At 38.6% G+C, this 19,882-nt stretch overlaps 1 protein-coding gene across 7 annotated transcripts in view; it reads left to right on the top strand.

The window, feature by feature from the left end:
- The window catches only part of WDR27 (WD repeat domain 27), a 188,780-nt gene that overhangs the window by 38,327 nt on the left and 130,571 nt on the right, over positions 1 to 19,882 (top strand). For 6 of the 7 annotated variants that reach the window (XR_012158137.2, XM_073337962.2, XM_073337963.2 and 3 more), the window contains 5 exons: positions 1,115 to 1,197; positions 7,446 to 7,524; positions 10,710 to 10,784; positions 16,437 to 16,540; positions 18,478 to 18,567. Coding sequence is in view for 6 of the 7 variants with exons in the window: in XM_073337962.2 (XP_073194063.1) it covers positions 1,115 to 1,197; positions 7,446 to 7,524; positions 10,710 to 10,784; positions 16,437 to 16,540; positions 18,478 to 18,567 (431 nt within the window). In the remaining variant the exon portion in view is untranslated. The remainder of the gene's footprint in view (positions 1 to 1,114; positions 1,198 to 7,445; positions 7,525 to 10,709; positions 10,785 to 16,436; positions 16,541 to 18,477; positions 18,568 to 19,882) is intronic. The other variant, XM_073337966.2, reaches the window with a different exon arrangement.

Below are 19,882 nucleotides of genomic sequence, written 5' to 3'. Positions count from 1 at the left end.
GTAGCCATGTTAGTCTGTATCAGTAAAAACAATGAGGAGTCCTTGTGGCACCTTAGAGACTAACAAATTTGTTTGGGCCTAAGCTTTCGTGGGATATAACCCACTTCATCAGATGCATGGAGTGGAAATTACAGTAAGCAGGTATAAATATAAGCACATGAAAAGATGGGAGTTGCCTTACCAAGGGGCTGGGGCTGTCAGCGCTAACGAGGCCAATTCAGTTAGGATGGACGTAGCCCATTCCCAACAGCTGACAAGAAGGGGTGAATATCAACAGAGCACACAGCAAAATCCATAGACTTCAACAGAGAAAAGGAACTGTAAGAATAGGGTGCTTTGCCATGGGATTTTGGGTTTGTCTTGCCACTGCTCCAGGAGCATCAGATCGCGACCGACAAAGCCCGGCTCCCCTCTGCAACCAATCTGGCTGGCCACTAGATTGATCCAGACTCCAGACTGGTAACTATAAAAACATCAACTGGCAGGACTGTGTGCATGATGTGTATGTGTGTGTGTGACTGAAAAGCATATGCTAAATGTTGTATTTTCAGTAAATATGGCATATTTACCTTCTCTCTCATAAAAGATCCCATGTGCTTTGTATAGCATAACACGCATATCTATTCAAGGGACACCATCGTAGGACCCAACCACATCAGCCACACCATCAAGGGCTTGTTCACCTGCACATCTACCAATGTGATATATGCCATCATGTGCCAGCAATGCCCCTCTGCCTTGTACACTGGCCAAACTGGACAGTCTCTACGCAAAAGAATAAATGGACACAAATCAGACGTCAAGAATTTGTAACATTCAAAAACCAGTAGCACTTCAATCTCCCTGGACACTCAATAACAGACTTAAAAGTTGTCATTCTTCAACAAAAAACTTGAAAAATAAACTTCAACGAGAAACTGCAGAACTGGAATTAATTTGCAAATTTGACACCATCAAATTAGGCCTGAATAAAGATTGGGAGTGGCTGGGTCACTACAAAAAATAATTTTCCCTCTGTTGATATTCACCCCTTCTTGTCAAAAATATAACGTATAATATCTTATTCTAATATGAAGATCGTATCTAATGCAATTTTCTCGATTTTTATCTTTAGTTGCTCTCTGTTGCCAAATTCTCCATTGTGTACTGAGTCTTTCAAGAAAGAAAGCTGCAAACCTACCAATAAAAAAAAACTTGGTAAGTGTAAACCAATCTTAAGGTGAACAATCAACATACAGATTCTTCATAATATTACCTCGTATAGCTAACTAGTGCTATATCTAGTCAATATATTATTTTCTTTGTCAACTTGTAAGTTGCATTATATTTTCAATTCTATGCTTTATTTAGTGCTACTTTCCTTCCTAAAAAATGTACCTATATAAGTTGTGTTTTTAAAAAAATTAAACTTTTGAGAACTTTCTTTGGGGAATGTGGAACCTTTGATTGTGTCATGGCATGCACACAGAGGAGTTAGATAAAAAACATGAAATACTGTTGCTGGCAGATAGCACCATAACACTGTTTTATTTCTTAGAATGATAACCTGCAAGATCCCAAGAATAGAGAGACACAAAGCAGGCTGGTTCCTAAAACAGAGGGGCACAACTCACCTCACCTACTCTAGCTGTCTGTTTGTAAAATTGACCGGTTTTGGGTCCAGCTTTGCACACTTTCCTACAGAGTGCTCTCGTCTACAAGTAGGATGAGGACCCCACCTTGAAATTTGAAGTGACGGTCTACAATTTAACACAGTTTTCAGTGCACCACACCTTTTCAGTTTGCACATGTGATTCAAGTTAGTTAGTTTGTTCTTTTTCCAAGGAATTTTTCTGATAATTTTCAGTTTTGTCTTCTTTAAATGTGTATGTATTTATAATCAGTTTTCCGGTCCTCCTCTTGAATGAGTTGTCTTTTGACAACATGTGCTATCAGGAACAGTATCCCCAATAATGTCACGGCAAACCTGGTGGCTGACCTTTGTGACTTTATCCTCACTCACAACTATTCACATTTGGGGACAATATATACCTTCAAGTCAGCGGCACTGCTATGGGTACCCTCATGGCCCCACAGTATGCTAACATTTTTATGGCTGACTTAGAACAACGCTTCCTTAGCTCTTGTCCCCTAACACCCCTACTCGCGCTACATTGATGACATCTTCATATCTGGACCCATGGAAAAGAAGCCCTTGAGGAATTCCACCATGATTTCAACAATTTCCATCCCACCATCAACCTCAGCCTGGACCAATCCACACAAGCGGTCCATTTCCTGGACACTACTATGCTAATGTCAAGGTTCCTCCCCCACTCTGAACTCTAGGGTACAGATGTGGGGACCTGCATGAAAAACCTCCTAAGCTTATCTTTACCAGCTTAGGTCAAAACTTCCCCAAGGTACAAAATATTCCACCCGTTGTCCTTGGACTGGCCGCTACCACCACCAAAGTAATACTGGTTACTGGGGAAGAGCTGTTTGGATGCGTCCTTCCCCCCAAAATACTTCCCAAAACCTTGCACCCCACTTCCTGGACAAGGTTTGGTAAAAAGCCTCACCAATTTGCCTAGGTGACTACAGACCCAGACCCTTGGATCTTAAGAACAATGAACAATCCTCCCAAAACTTGCACCCCCCTTTCCTGGGAAATGTTGGATAAAAAGCCTCACCAATTTGCATAGGTGACCACCGACCCAACCCCTTGGATCTGAGAACAATGAAAAAGCATTCAGTTTTCTTACAAGAAGACTTTTAATAAAAATAGAAGTAAATAGAAATAAAGAAATCCCCCCTGTAAAATCAGGATGGTAGATATCTTACAGGGTAATTAGATTCAAAAACATAGAGAACCCCTCTAGGCAAAACTTTAAGTTACAAAAAAGATACACAGACAGAAATAGTTATTCTATTCAGCACAATTCTTTTCTCAGCCATTTAAAGAAATCATAATCTAACACTTACCTAGCTAGATTACTTACTAAAAGTTCTAAGACTCCATTCCTGGTCTATACCCGGTAAAGACCAGCATATAGACAGACACACAGACCCTTTGTTTCTCTCCCTCCTCCCAGCTTTTGAAAGTATCTTGTCTCCTCATTGGTCATTTTGGTCAGGTGCCAGCGAGGTTACCTTTAGCTTCTTAACCCTTTACAGGTGAGAGGAGCTTTCCCCTGGCCAGGAGGGATTTCAAAGGGGTTTACCCTTCCCTTTATATTTATGACAGCTAATAAGCAATGGTCACATAAACACCACCCTATACCAGAAACCTACTGACCGCTATACTTACTTATTTACATGCCTCCAGCTTCTATCCAGGACACCCCACACGATCCATTGTCTACAGCCAAGCTCTACGATACAACCGCATTTGCTCCAATCCCTCAGACAGAGACAAACACCTACAAGATCTCTATCAAGCATTCTTAAAACTACAATACCCACCTGCTGAAGTGAAAAAACAGATTGACAGAGCCAGAAGAGTACCCAGAAGTCACCTACTACAGGACAGGCCGAACAAAGAAAATAACAGAACACCACTAGCTGTCACCTTCAGCCCCCAACTAAAACCTCTCCAGCGCATCATCACAGATTTACAACGTATCCTGAAAAATGATCCCTCACTCTCACAGATCTTGGGAGACAGACCAGTCCTTGCTTACAGACAGCCCCCCAGCCTGAAGCAAATACTCTCCAGCAACCACACACCACACAACAAAAACACTAACTAAGGAGCCTATCCTTGCAACAAAGCCTGATGCCAACTCTGTCCACATATTTATTCAAGTGACACCATCATAGGACCTAATCACATTAGCCACTCCATCAGGGGCTCGTTCATCTGCACATCTGCCAATGTGATATATGCCATCATGTGCCAGCAATGCCCCGCTGACATGTACATTGGCCAAACCGGACAGTCTCTACACAAAAGAATAAATGGACACAAATCTGACATCAGGAATCATAACATTCAAAAACCGGCAGGAGAACACTTCAGCCTCTCTGGCCACTCAGTAAAAGATTTAAGGGTGGTAATTTTGCAACAGAAAAGCTTCAAAAACAGACTCCAACGAGAAACTGCTGAGCTTGAATTAATATGCAAACTAGATACCATTAACTTGGGTTTGAATAGAGACTGGGAGTGGCTGGGTCATTACACATATTGAATCTGTTTCCCTAAGTTAAGTATCTTCACACTTTCTTGTCAACTGTCTAAATGGGCCATCTTGATTATCACTGCAAAAGTTTTTTTCTCCTGCTGATAATAGCTCATCTTAACTAATTAGCCTCTCACAGTTTGTATGGTAACTTCCAACTTATCAGTATATATATATATATATATATATATATATATATATATATATATATATATATATATCTTGTTACTATATGTTCTATTCTGTGCATCCGATGAAGTGGGCTGTAGCCCAAGAAAGCTAATGCTCTAATAAATTTGTTAGTCTCTAAGGTGCCACAAGTACTCCTGTTCTTTTTGTATAATTATATATTGCTCAGACTTGTAGTCAATAGAGTTTCTAATAGTCAGTAGCATTAATAATGAAGATATAAGACATCTGCTCAGGGGGGTGTTATGTATGTAATTTCCCTTTGACTTTAGTGGGAGGAGGATGATGTGCATTCTCTAAAGTAGACTGATGTCTTACTTTCAGTTAGCTCCATAGTTCTCTGCAAAGAGTGCCATGTCTGTGCTGTCTAACACTGTCAGGATAGTGAATCCCGCTATGTCTGTGTTCATAACCATTGGCAACTTATGACTTTTGTAGAACATCATTCAAGCAAAGTATATCAGGCTGTCCATTATATCCTTCAAGAGGGACTAGAGATCAAGGCATAATTTGTATGGTTTGTCCTTACACTTTTAGCAAAAGATCTAGGGGCAGACGTAGCAAATGTAAACCCTGGGAAGCGTTATGAGCTTCAAAGGACTATTTTAAACAATGTTTCAGAGAATAAAAAACTGTTGGGGCAAATGCAATTAAGTGGGTATCCTAGAAAATACCTGGTGGGACGATGTGGTGGGGTATACAAACCTCACACTGGGCCTGAAGGGGTTAAAGGGTAATTACAGGGCCCAGGTAGCCCTTCCCCTATGGGCCCCTGAAGATGCTGCAACTGGAAGAGCTGGTTAAAAGGAACTCAGAAGTCAGGCAAAGGGTGATGGACAGGCTGCAGGAGAGAGGTTTCCTTCTCCAGGCAACCAGAGAGAAAGTTGAACTTGAGAGAGGACCACAGAGTGTGTAAGGCCCACAGGCAGGGCCTTGTCTACCCCCTCCCTTGAGAACCAGCAAGTCCAGTAGTCCTTGGCTCTTTTGGACTCTTTTTGTTAAATGATTGACTGTTAGGACTATAGGGGCCACACCCCAGACTGAAGGGCCATATAGGTAGGAAGTAGCCCAGGGCAGCAGACTTAGGCTCACTGCAGGAAGTACCCTGCTGTTGTTGCTTCCCACAGGGCCCTGGGCTTTGACCTGGTGGAGCGGGCAAGTCCGGATCCCCCCTACCACACCAACCTAAAGGCTGAGTCCCAGATATGGGTGGAGAGCTGAAGATTCCTGGTTTAGGATTAAGAACAAGCACTTTTGCTGTTCTGCCAGAGGGGCAAGGGGCTGGAAGCTGGGTGCACTAACCACTAGGATGCTTGGCCCCCGAGCACCCTATCACAGAGGGGTATGCGAATGGACCCAAGCTTTTTGAAGCTACACCCAGAGAAGAGAACTCCTTTCTGGCTGATTACTTATTCACAGTCTCTGCTGATCAAAGACCCAAACTGTACAAAGGAAAGGGTAACCTATGTATAGATGTCCTTGTTCTGAGCAAAAGCTGTTATGAACTTGTAACTGCAGAAAAACTCCTTAGTGGGTTTGAAGGACTGAATCCTACCAGAGCCCTTGCTGGGGTTGGGAGTGATCTCTGGTAAGCCTATTAGCATGCCTATAGGTTCTGTTGTTTTCTGTTAATGTTTTCTCTGTAATGCTTTCACTTAAGAATATATATGCTTGCTTAGATAGGGCTGTGTGGTAGCTTATAACTTTGGCAATTATATTGTTCAGAGCCTTTGAAGAGTAAGTAAAGCACAGATGCTAGCCTGGTTAGGCCACTTGGCTTGCTGGGGAGCTCATAGTTTAGGCAGGGAAATGTGCAGCGTAGAAAAATCCTGGTCAGCAGGGAAAGAGACATGGGTCTCTACCCAAGAGAGATTATGGGAGCCTAGAGTGGGTGTCCTTGCTGGACCATGAGTGGGAAAATACAGGAGCAGTTGCCCTGAACTGACACACTCTGAACAGACATTTTGCAATAACTGTACAGTGGATGGTTGTGTAATGACTTGCCCATAGAACAGTGGTCCCCAAATTTTTTATGTCATGCTCCCCTTCTGTGTCCCCCGCCCCACTGGGAGCAGGGCTGTGGCCAGGAGCTGCAGCCAGGAGCGGGAGCTGTGGCCAGGAGCTGGACCGGGAGCAGGAGCCACGGAGGGAGTGGGACTGGGGCTGGGCTGCAGTTGGGGCCAGGAGCTGAAGCCAGGGCCTCAGCTGGGGGAGTGGGAGGGGCCGGAGCCAGAGCGGAGCTAGGGGCAGAGCGCGGCTGGGTGGCGCTTCCTCCCTTCTTCCCATGGGGGCTGGTCTGGGCCCTGCTGCATCTCCTCAAAAATTCCTCCGTGCCCCTACCCCCCAAGGACCGCTGCCATAGAAGTTTCTTTCCAATGCTAGGAAATTAGTGGTTGGCTTGTGCTTTGGAGCATTGGGGTTTATTGGGTAAATTTAACAGAAGACTCATAATACAGTACCAGTTTTTTTAATCCTGATTCATATACTAACTTTCAGCTGTTGGATGTATCTGTTTAAATTATTTAAGGATGATTTCAAAGGTTCTTTAAATAATTTGTATGCTGATCAGTTTCCAAACAATTGCATGACATTTGTAGATAATAATAAAGTGGACCTGAGATTTGCTCTGATGAAACTGTTCCACACAAAAATGGTTGTTGCATTCTAGTGACTGGCTGCAAAACTATAAATTTTCCTGTAATTCAAGGCTTTTATGGAAGCTGGTATCAGAGATACCTATGATCACTTTCAAGTGAATGCTGTAGAAGGTGAAGATCTAATATTTAATAATTAAATTTTTAATCTGATGTTTAGCATTTGTTGTTTTATTTATTTGTCACATAAATGGCAATATGTAAGACAGAAATATAAATTGTATTCTCTCAACTGTCCAGTTACTGGTATTCTAGACAATTAATTTGCCATACCTTCCATAATTATTATCCACTTTTAAATATTTAGAATGCATAAGAATTTATACATAATGGAACATTTGCTGTCTCCTTATCTTAAAGAAATAATTTTCCTCTAACTTGAATTACGGAAATGTAACGTTAAGAAAATCCTCTACTAAAAGTTCAAACAATTTTAATGCAGGTATAAAGGGCGCAATGAAAGACCAGTCACTGGTTTTCCACAGTAAAATTAAGTCATCAGGCTACGCAACAGCACCACAGTGAGTAGAAATTCTATTGAAGATATTTTATACGGATGTAATATTACTGTACCTTGTTTCCTTTTTTATTGTGTAGAAATACCTTGTGGCAACTGTGGAATAAATGATGCATCGAAAATAATATAATGGTACAAAATATGGATAAATAGGCTGCTAACGATATGTTAGAAATTAAAATACCCACAGTTTATGAGCAATCTATTGGTACTTAATATCTCATTTAATCAGTAGGGATAGACACATCAACTGAGAGCAACGTTTCGTTCGCTGTACTTTTCTTGCTTCTTTCCTTCTCTTCCACTCTATGACGTTCTCTCTCCTTCAACATGTACTTTTGGTTTCTGTTTTTCTCTATTAAGTCTATTTAATAAAGAGTGTGCAATAATTCCCTCTTTCCTTTCTTTCTTGTATATGGTTCTTGCTCTCTTACCATCTCTCTCTCTCTCCTTGCTTCTGCAAAGGGAAACAATATCTTTTCCACTCCTCTGCACAGCTGAGAGGCAGCTTAAAGGGGATGGGGGAGGAGCACTAGGTAATAGTAGGATAACACCAACAGACCCCAGTCGTCGGCAGGCAGGATTAAACCTGGGCCCGCTGAAGCTTAGTTCATGAGCCTCTACTGTATAAGCTAAAAGCCACTTGGCTCTTAGCTAAGGCTGTAGCAGACTCATTAATCTCTAAGGGGTCTCGGTGCCACTAGAGGGGACACCACACCCAGGAGGTGTGTGGGCAGGGTGGATAAAAATCAAGTATTTTTTTTTTTTAAAAAGAAAAAACAATTGGATTTTTTAAATTTAAATTGGATTTTTTTTGATAAAATGCTTTTTGAGGGAAAAACCTATCTAAAGATTGTTTTAATTAAGATATGTTATAGCTCAAAGGTATCTCATCATGGAATAGGGATTATAAATTCTAATTCTATACTATGAGACAATATATTAATGTAATGTTTAAGAAAACTTTTGTAAATGATTTCCAATAGTTCATGGATTAGGGACCCAATTTTATGGGGTTACACAGGCTTCTGTATAGATTATTTAGGTTAATCTTTCTATCTACTCAATGGGACTCAGTGCTCAGGTTAGAAGATACCATCAGAGATGCTTAGTTTTGCAGATCTCAGACTGTGGATTTGTGTCTCCAGAGGTAACATGCTTGTTAACAGCCAAAAATGTTTTAAAATCAATAAATAATATATAGAGGTGAGAAATAACAGACCTCAACTCTATTGCCCCTCTGCAAATTTGAGTACACAGAGTCAATCCCTTACCTCTCTCTAAAAGTGCAAAGTTTCTAAAAGTTCAACGAGTAGAAGATTGTTGAGGGTGGAATAGATCTGGACAAGGAGAAGTCTGGAGATAAATGTGAGATGCGAGGGACATATGCTTGTTTTGTTAAAATATTATATGTTTGATGTTGAAGAAAAACATCAAGAATACTTAACTTTGTTTTAGTTAAATAAAACAATTTAAATGTCTGTCTGGTGGTGATCTACTCCTAATACATCACGCCAAGAAAATCCTCCAAATATTAATGATTAACCTTTTGAATTGGAGATAGTTCACCTCCCAGTGACTTCCTAAATATCTGCTTCATTTACCAAAGGTAATTGAAATAACCAAACAATCTGAAAAGTTTTCAAAATAAATCACTGTTTAAATATGTATAGTGTGTACCTTCTAAAAATGAAACCTACATCTATCTCTGAGTTGTGAAGAATATGTATTAAGGTTATAACAACCAACAAGAATGCACTTTTATGTAGAAAACCATGATTAAATCGAGTCTTCCTGACTAGTGATTTAAATCAATTTGATTTAAATCAAATCCACCCTGTGTGTGGGTTACAGTAGCACTGCAGAAGCAACTTTCCCTGTGATTCCTGACAGTGCAGGAAGCCCATTAAGGCTGCACACAGTAGCACTGTGACAGCTCAGTTCAAGCTCTTCTGCAGCTGCTGTCTTCAGAAGTAGCCAGTGCTAAACCTTCCAGTAATCATTCCTCTTCTGCTGCTGCTTCACAGTGGAGGAGTATAGCAGGAGGGGAGGTAGCCACCAGGCCTAACGCCAGTTACTTCATGTGGTAGCATCAATTAATGCTTAGGGCAACCCTTGCTTTGAGTACAAAAAGGAGGTAGGTTAGAGATGTCATCAGGGCTTCTTTCTCTCCCCCATTTTCATCAGATGCCAAGTCCTTTAACCTTCAAGGTTCTCTTGTTTATATTTCAGGGCACAAGTGTGCCCTTCTCAGCCACTTTTAACTATCAACTGGAATCTGTACTCACTGGCACGTACTCATGACAACTACCATTTCCCCTAGTTTTTCTGAATGGGCAGAGGGTGAAAGTAATTTAACTAACATGACATGTTTTAACCCCATAAAGATTTTTGTACTCATGTCACAATGTGACCATCCAGGTTAAATAAGTGACTAAGTTAGGTTGCCTGCATATAACTCAGAGTAGAATTTAGACCAATAGCTCCCAAAACATTATATCCACATTGGGTGTAAGTTTTATATAAACACACAAGATTCTTAGATCCCAGAGCCAGTTAAGTGCGCGTGTGTAAATATGTGTATATTGTGTGTGAGTGTATAATATTTGTATGGATATTCATAAATATGAATAGCTATGGTAAGATGAAGGAGGAGTTATGCTACAATTGTATGGGCCATCAGTTTGGGTCCTTAAAGGAGACTTGGAGAGAAGGGTAAAATTGTTTGATTTGGGCTGGGAGGGCTTATGGTTGTGTGAGATGATTGATTGGGGCTGGGAACAATCATACATGCTAGAAACTGCCATCTCCTACTGGCAACTTTTTCATGTCCTCTCAAAATTTGTAGAATGAGCTTTGTCCACTTAGTACAGTGACATCCTGCTAACTACTTGTGTAGAAAGGCTGCTGTTCAGAATTAGATATCTCAGGCCTTCATGTTCTTCAAAGTGTAGCACCCATCAAATGTGTTATCACAAGCAATATTTGGTGAACTAGAAAGTAAGATGATTACAGGGATCTAATCTTCTGTTGATGTGTGTACATATTTCTCACTGTCACTAATGGAACAACTGCATGTATGAAGAGGAAAACAGAATCACTGTTGTTTTAAATAAAATACTTATTCCTGAACAATGTTTTAGAAGTGCCTTTATAGAAGTATAGCAAAGCCTGTTTTCTTCTTTGCAGAATGACCATGTTTTCTCCAAAGACTAACTTGAAGAAAAATAACAAGATATCAGAGTGGAAGAGCAGTTGCAAACGGTAGGTAATTCAGTGGATGCACTAAAAAAAAATTGAAATGATTTTAAATAGATGTTTTACTTGAAAAGGTATTTTGCAGTTACCTACCTCCTCTATTGGACATTTTTAAATTGGGGATATGATTTGAGCTAAAATGCTTCTTAGGTTTGCTATGAGATGCATTTTTCTGATGTATAGCTGGAAAAACTGCTAAATGTACTCTAAAGACATTTTAGGTTATATTCATTAATTTTAACTAAGCTTTATGTACAAAAGATAACATTTATTGTTCTCTCTATTTTTAAAATGATTCATTTAACTTAAAAAAGCATATTTGTGCTAAAAGAGTTCAGAACCATAGTGTTTTCAATGTGTAGTTCTAGTCTGAAAAGTGACTAAATATGGCTTCATAAGGTTCTGTGCTTATTGTAGCTCATTGAGTTCAGATGTATTGTTCATTTTACAAGTGGAAATATATTTGGCCTGATTCACCACGCCAGTTCTACGCCTGTGTGCGTCCATTGAAATCAAAACTTTTTCCCCCTCGTAAACATATGCAGTCCCATTGGATATAATGAAGCTGCACAGATTTTAGTTAGGGTGGAATTTGACCTGTAGAATTATCATCACTGCCAATGATACACAATCCAGGTCTCAGTGTGATCTTAAGGAGTTGACAGTTTTATGCTGAGTCGTGCAATGGATGTACCACACCCATTTGTTCCTAACTGCCAACCCTGTAAATTCACCCTGGGATCTGGCTTATGTATGATGCAAAGGCAAAAATGAAGTGTGACAGTAGTGGTTGCTCTTAGCTTTTCTTTTTTAATAGCATTTCTGAAATGTATAATAGCATAGTGCTAGATGGTGCACTCCTTATTCACTTTGGAAAGCATTCAGATGAATAGTACTATTGATTTTAAGAAAGACTTGTATAATCAAGTATATAGTATCTAATTCCCACTCTGTGTTGACTCTGTGGTACTAACGAGTAAAACAAAACAGTTTTTATTTGTGACTGAAATAAGCGGATACGACACACCAGGAGTATATATGCTGAGTAAGAAAGCGTTTTTACACCTTCACTTTTGAGAGTAGAACCATATTTTAAGGCACTGTCCCTAAGTAATTTTTTTTATCGGCAAGAAATAATATAACAAACTGATTTTATTTTTTGGTATAGTTATCTGAAAAAACACTTTAACTTGGAATTCATTCATTATTAGGCTACCCGAACAAGGCTGCCGTTGTAACACGTAACCAGCACATCCATCGTACTGTCTGTAAACTGGAAAATATTGGTTCATCTTGAAAGAATTAGTGGTTATTTTTTAATTGGCAAGCAGAATAATGTAAAGGGATGCATTGAGAGTCCTAATTCCTGATAACTTTTGCATAGATGATGGTAAATTATTGACATTGATGAAAACAGATACCATACTTGTAACCTTCCTTTCTGATGTTAGTCCAATCCTTCAGTTGGATGCAAGCAGGTGAACTTCAGCATCTGCATGGGGTGCCTTTGAGATTGTGCAGGTGCGAGTGTCTGCATATCTACATCTCACTGCAGAACCGGGGCCTAAAGTGTCATTTCAGTGGTTTTTCTGACCTTTGGCAGGGAACAGTATTCTGGAGATGCTTATTGTGGCTCGGTGGTTTAGCTAAGGCTGAGCTGAGTTTTGCATTAAAAGTGAGGATTTACCCTCTGTTTATGTATAAGCTTGGAAGGATTAGATTTTTATTGGCAGATGTTAATAAATACAAACTGAGTAAAAATATTTCATTGATAATTAAAATTCACAGATAGGCAAAGTAAGTAAAGTGCTGCTAGAGAACTTATTGGAGTTTTATTTAAGGATATTTACTTTGTATATTTTGACATGTGGTGATAATTTGTGTTTTACTATTATGAAGATTTAATTTTTTGAAAAAAGAAAAGGAGTACTTGTGGCACCTTAGAGACTAACCAATTTATTTGAGCATGAGCTTTCGTGAGCTACAGCTCACTTCATTGGATCATTAAATAACTATTGTTTGAGTCCCCCCATAATTTCCAGCAACTATTAACTTTTAAATAATTAAAAATAATGCTTAAAAATATAAATATCCTGTGATGGGTTGCATTACAAAAACCCCCTTGGGGTTGCCAACTGATGTGCCAAGACTACTTCTGCCCCTGCCAGCTTGGGACTCCAGAACCCTGCCTGGTTGTACCAGATATGCTTGCCGGCCACAAACACAGACCCAGGTCTGAACCATGTACCACAAACTGCAAGCTTAACTGAAAGCAACTTAAGAAGTGTTCCTGTCTTTAACACTAAGATGTCCAACTCCCAATGGGGTCCAAACCCCAAATAAATCCATTTTACCCTGTATAAAGCTTATACAGGGTAAACTCATAAATTGTTCGCCCTCTATAACACAGAGAGAGATGCATAGCTGTTTGCCACCCCCCCATCCTCCAAGGTATTAATGCATACTCTGGGTTAAATAATAAATAAAAGGTGATTTTATTAAATAAATCCTACTTTCTGTAAGTGGTTCCAAGTAATAGCAGACAGAACAAAGTGAATTACCAAGCAAAATAAAATAAAACACGCAAGTCTATGCCTAATACAGTAAGAAAACTGAATGCTGATAAAACCTCACCCTCAGAGGAGGTATTCCAGTAAGGTTCCTTTTACAGACTAGTCTCATTCTAGTCTGGGTTGAACAATCACTCACCGCCCCCTCTCCCCGTGGTTACTGTCCTTTGTTCCAGTTTCTTTCAGGTATCCTTTTGGGGTGGAGAGGCTTTCTCTTGAGCCAGCTGAAGACCAAATGGAAGGGTCTCCCAGGGGTTTAAACAGACTTTCTCTTGTGGGTGGACACCCCTCCCTGTCGCTGTGTAGAATCCAGCTACAAAATGGAGTTTTGGAGTTACATGGGCAAGTCACATGTCCAGGCATGACTGAGTTCCTTACCAGCCAAGCTACATTCCTAGGAAAGCTCAGATGTGGATTGGCATCTCCAAGTTCATTGTTGGCTTCAGGGCTTCTTGCTTGGGCACTTACTGAGAATAGTCTTTTCTCAGGAAGCTGACCAACTGCTTCACTGAGGCTATTTAAAATTAAACAAGTATACAGCCAATATTCATAACTTCGAGTACAAAAATGACACATGCATACAAATAGGATGAATATATTCAGAAGATCATAACCTTTGCAGAGATATGTTACATAGCATATGTAGCATAAAACATATTCTAGTTATGTCATATATACATTCGTACGCATATTTCCATAAAGCCTTATTGGGTGCAATGTCACATATCCATCAAAATTATATTACAAAATCATGCTGCCAAGTCTACTTATGAATGGAAAATTCAACATATCTTCACCTACTTACATAGTTTTTGAATGCAGAATGGATTTTGCTGAGAATTTACAAGGACATCCATTAACTAGTTTGAGTTAAACTGATTTAAAAAGGGTTCTTTAAGAAATTTAGTATCAGGAGTTCTGGATATCTCAGTAATGGAACACCAGAGTCTTCAAACTCCCCATATAGTTAAAATTATGGAAGTGTTGTGGATAGTCTATATTTGAGAAGATCAGGTTGAAATTCAGTTAAGTTACTGGTGCATCCAATTGTTATGATCACAGACAGGGGCAAGTCAACAGCTCATGTCACTCTTAACTGGCATCATTGTGACTGCAAAGGTAAGTCAAACAATCATAACCCTTCCTTTACAGCCAATTTCCATTCTACAGTGCTATTGGTTGTGGTGAGTCAGGGGTATGAGGGAGATTCAGATCATGGTATGTCAAGAGGTCTCCTTGATAGGTCAGTTGTTCCAGTTGTTACTGTTTTTTAAAAGATTCCCTGACCCCATGCTACCTTGGAGGTTCGTGCTTTTGTCAAGGTTCCTCCCCCACTCTGAACTCTAGGGTACAGATGTGGGGACCTGCATGAAAAACCTCCTAAGCTTATCTTTACCAGCTTAGGTCAAAACTTCCCCAAGGTACAAAATATTCCACCCGTTGTCCTTGGACTGGCCGCTACCACCACCAAAGTAATACTGGTTACTGGGGAAGAGCTGTTTGGACGCGTCCTTCCCCCCAAAATACTTCCCAAAACCTTGCACCCCACTTCCTGGACAAGGTTTGGTAAAAAGCCTCACCAATTTGCCTAGGTGACTACAGACCCAAACCCTTGGATCTGAGAACAATGAAAAAGCATTCAGTTTGCTTACAAGAAGACTTTTAATAAAAATAGAAGTAGATAGAAGTAAAGGAATCACTCCTGTAAAATCAGGATGGTAGATACCTTACAGGGTAATTAGATTCAAAAACATAGAGAACCCCTCTAGGCAAAACCTTAAGTTACAAAAAAGATACACAGACAGAAATAGTTATTCTATTCAGCACAATTCTTTTCTCAGCCATTTAAAGAAATCATAGTCTAACACATACCTAGCTAGATTACTTACTAAAAGTTCTAAGACTCCATTCCTGGTCTATCCCCGGCAGAAACCAGCATAAGACAGACACACAGACCCTTTGTTTCTCTCCCTCCTCCCAGCTTTTGAAAGTATCTTGTCTCCTCATTGGTCATTTTGGTCAGGTGCCAGCGAGGTTACCTTTAGCTTCTTAACCCTTTACAGGTGAGAGGAGCTTTCCCCTGGCCAGGAGGGATTTCAAAGGGGTTTACCCTTCCCTTTATATTTATGACAGCTTTAAAGGCTCCCATCCCCATGACACAGTGGCCTTGAATCCGCTGTGTACTAGAGCAGCAATATTACGGGACCTGCAGCAAGCAGCTATAAACCTTGGTTAACTGGCCAGTATGCTTTGGCTGCTCTAGAGGAGTGTGAAGCACCCATAGCATACCAGTGAATCTGACCCTAAACGTCAAAATAAAATTATCTAATTTAGGGTTGATACTATGTATCTTCAAATCATTAGAAGTATTTGCATGGTAGCATTCTTTTTAGGATTCTTGTTTATTGTTAATATATACAAATTTTAATATTTAAAAAAAACCAGAAAATTCCCAGACAAAACTGTTATGATGGAGTTAAAGCTGAGAAAAATATAAATATCTTAAGGGAAAGAAACATAAAAAATTCTACAATTACCCCAAAAATCCAGCATTATAAGCCCAGGAAATTCAGACTTAAGCTTAACTTTAAAAGAAATCCAGACATGTCAATGTATGGAATACCCAGTTAAGGCACACAAAGAACATTAACTCTGCCCTGTAATGACACCATAAGAAGTAAATATGAAAAAAAATCATTAAAAATAGTTTTAATTTGGAACCAGGAGCACTAATATGCATCATTCATAATTGTACAGTTATTGCTTGTTCTGACTACAGGGCAGAATTTAGATTGTCTGCATACTTGGTGTATTCGCACAACTTCAGATTTTGGATTTTTATTTTTAAAGTTAACATTGACTCAATTTCCTGGGTTTCAGTGCTTAGTTATTGTAGTAATTAAAACATCCCAGTTGTGTTTTTTCACCCTTAAGTTACTGATATCTATCTGGGAATCTAAAAAAGAGGGAAGAGATATGGATGAATTATACTTTACTCTAACTGTAATATAAAACGTTTAGCATGTAAAGTGGAAAATGTACTGTTATGACATTTAACTATATTTTCCTTAATTTTTTTTTTTTTAAGAAAAAATAAAGAATATCTATTGGAAAATTCTCCTCCAACTAAATCTGAGAGACAGATATCAGTAGCTAATAAACCAACCTCTATTTGCTGTATTCAGTATTCAGGTATGTATGACCATTGAAACATGCTATTGTCCCTGACACCCAGGAATTAAAATAAGGGATGTGGTTTATTTAGGCAGCAGCTTTACTCATCTGGGAGCTGTCAAGCAATAATTTGTATAGTGTTTGGGTCATTTTTCCTTCCTTAATTGTCTGCACCTGGCAAAAGGTTGCCATCAGCCCCTCCACACCTGGTCCCAACCTCCTGTGAGGGTTGAGGGGTTGGGAAAGGAGGTTGTCTCCGCACTCTACCAGACATTAGGAGCCCTACTCAAATCATCAGCTTCTTCAGGGAGATGCCTTCCTCTAAGTTCATTTCCAATTCCAGGTATCAAGGAACTGGACCCTATAAAATGCATACCTGCACGGGACATCTGTTTGGGGTAAAAAGGGGTGTTTTAAAGTGTTGAGCACCAAGAAATCATTACATAGATTACTAAAAATGTATCGTCTAGAGAAACAAGATATAGTTGGCCAGATCTTGATAACTGTCTCTCTTACTGCCAGTTTAGGAATGTGTCTTCCACTATTTTAGACTAAGAGGTACACCACGGTTAGAGACGAGCAAAATAATCACAATTATTAACTATGGCTACTTTATTAAAGAAAGGAAAATAAACATAAAAAAAAGACTGAATAAAGCAGAACACAAGCTTTAAAGAATGATTATTTCAGCGACAATCTCTTCTCTATATCTCTGTGGAGAGCTTTCAACAGGGATTACACCTTGAGTGGGCCCACTCTGGTTTAGACACTCTTCTCGCAAGATAAAACCAAAGTATTTTATTCCCAAAATCAGCAGAGAGTCCTGTCTTGGTGTTTCAGAGATAGCTAAAACAATTTATAGATGGACAAAGGAATCTTGTTTAAGGGTTGGTGGATCCTGTCATGGATAATTTAAATAATTTTATAAATCGGTAGACAAATAATCTTAACTAAGTTATGAAACTAAAAAGTATCTAATTCAAGTTAATTCAAATACATAAAAGAAGCCATTCAAGGAGTGATCTTCAGACTGTCAAATTAATTATTATTAAGTATTTATATTCAGATTGAATCCCACCATTTATGTCTTGTTAGCAAGGTTGGTTGGTATTTCTTCTCCAGGAATACATAGTCTAAATAATTTGCTGTTTAACAGGAGAATGCCTTTGGGAAGATTAGATTTCATAGCTGGTGGGGTGGGTGTATCATAGCATGGATTGACCCAAGCTAGGAATGTCTCTTTCCTTTTTTTTTGTTTGTTAATTTATTTTGCCTTCTGGTTTGCAAATGTTTTTAATACTAATTTACAGTGGGATTCCACATTTTAAGCCCCAGACCATCTTTGCTCTTTCAGAAATATGATTTGTGTTAAACAGTTTTCCCATCCTACTACATCCAGGCAAACATTAAAAGGCTTGATCCTGCCAACATTTGTACACATGAATAACTTTACTCATATGAGAAGTGCCACAGAACTTCTTAGTAAAATTTGCAGGATAAGACTGTAAAGCTATGGTGGGGAGGGCTTGTGCCCATTTGCTTCAGAAGTTATCAGAATACTGACAAAGGAGTCTTGGTGCTCTCGTAAGTATGATTATTTTTTATTCTGGTACCCCTGGAAGGAGGATGTGTCATTTATACAGAGATAGATAGTAATTTTTATAAATCAGGAAGTAGATAAATGTGACTGCAAAATATTTATGTAATATTTGTTTAGGATTTTTTCTTTAAAAAAATGACATTCTGCCTTGTAATGAGTCATATTTTTCCCCCTGCATCTTAACTGATTTCCATAGAAAGTGAGAATGGTAAACAAGTTAGATGAAAGCTGATTATATATTTTTATGTGCTGTAACATATTTTCCCCTCTGCCTGGTATATTTATGACTTTAAAAAAAATGATTAAGACACACACTCCTCACAACCCATAAACCTGTAGGGAATCTTTTTTACAGGGGATGGAGAGTTGTTAGCTTGTGGCCTAGCTGACAAATCTTTACTGGTATTCAATTCCAACCTGACAGGAACACCGGCTGTTTTTTCAGGTAAACTTTTTGTAAATATAGTTTATATGGAGTGATGCATTTTCAGTTTAAATAAACTTGTAAATTAAAAGATTCCACTCTTGTCACTATATGAAGAATAAAAAAAACCGTACTACTTCTGAGTAAGGATATAGTAAACTTGTTTGTCTGGTTATCATTGTTCCAGGCTTGAATTGGCTTCTGTTTTTCTAGAGTTCCTCAGATCACTGAGAAGGTAAACAATAGAAATGTACTTGCCAGATGACTGCTTTTAGCCAAAAAGTTAAAATAATGATTTGGATAATGGTGGTCTTGATCTTGCAGACCCCTGCTTATGAGGGGTAGCCCTTTGAAATCAAAGGGACTATTCACGTTAGGAAAGTCCCAGTCCTGCGAAGACTTATGCACATGCTTAATTTTATACACTCTAAATAAGCCTTTTTAGGGGAAAGGCCTAAGGGTTTGCAGGATCAGGCCCTAACATTGAAAACAACAGTAAACTTCATAATTTACATAATGTCATATAGCTGGATCAGTATTTTGTTGTGGAATTGTGTAATGGAAGCTGATTTAGCCATTTTTAAAAATGGGTTTCCTTGTCAGATCTAAAATAAATGATTTATGGAAAAATGATTTTGGAAAATTATGTCTCGATAAAGATTCTATAATCTTATATTAATTTAGAGAGGCTTTTAAAGCATTGTGCTAAAATTAGAGTTGGATTAGAAGGTATAACATGGCTCCCTAGATATTAGATATGACTTGTCATGTTTAATTATAGAATAATTTACATCCTATATGCTTCTCCTCCTATTTTGAGGTTTCTTTTAAAGAGATTACAGTATTCTGATTGCTAGCGTGTTTGTTTTTTCAGACTTTTCAGCAATTTTGTTTGTGTTTCAAATTTTGAGTTATGGGGAGGAAATTATAGCTCATAAAATGCATTTATGGTATTCTTTGTTTAATAATAATTTGGAATAAAAATGTCAAATATGTTTTCTTAAGGCAAAAGATTTACAAAATAACTTGGCTTAATTTTTAGTAATATAGTTTTATATATTTACAAAAATAAGAATACATATCTTCATTTGTAAAAACAGATGCAAAATATGTTTTAAAAGTTTATATAAATAAGCTAAACAAAGGCTACACTTTCCTGGTTAGACTTTTACCTATCAAAAAATAGCTTGTGACATGCACATTTTGTAATGATCTCTTATGTTAAAGGCATTTCTGCATATAAAATACAAGTCAGGATTTTTTGTGTGTTTTGCTAGTTTCTCCAAATTCTATTTATTATAGGCAACCGTTGATCCACTGGATCATGGTGTATCCA

This window comes from Lepidochelys kempii, chromosome 3 (assembly GCF_965140285.1).
Source record: "Lepidochelys kempii isolate rLepKem1 chromosome 3, rLepKem1.hap1, whole genome shotgun sequence".
NCBI classification, from domain to species: domain Eukaryota; kingdom Metazoa; phylum Chordata; order Testudines; family Cheloniidae; genus Lepidochelys; species Lepidochelys kempii.
The sequence above is the reverse complement of the archived record's forward strand: the minus strand, read 5'-3'. Positions and strand labels throughout refer to the sequence as shown.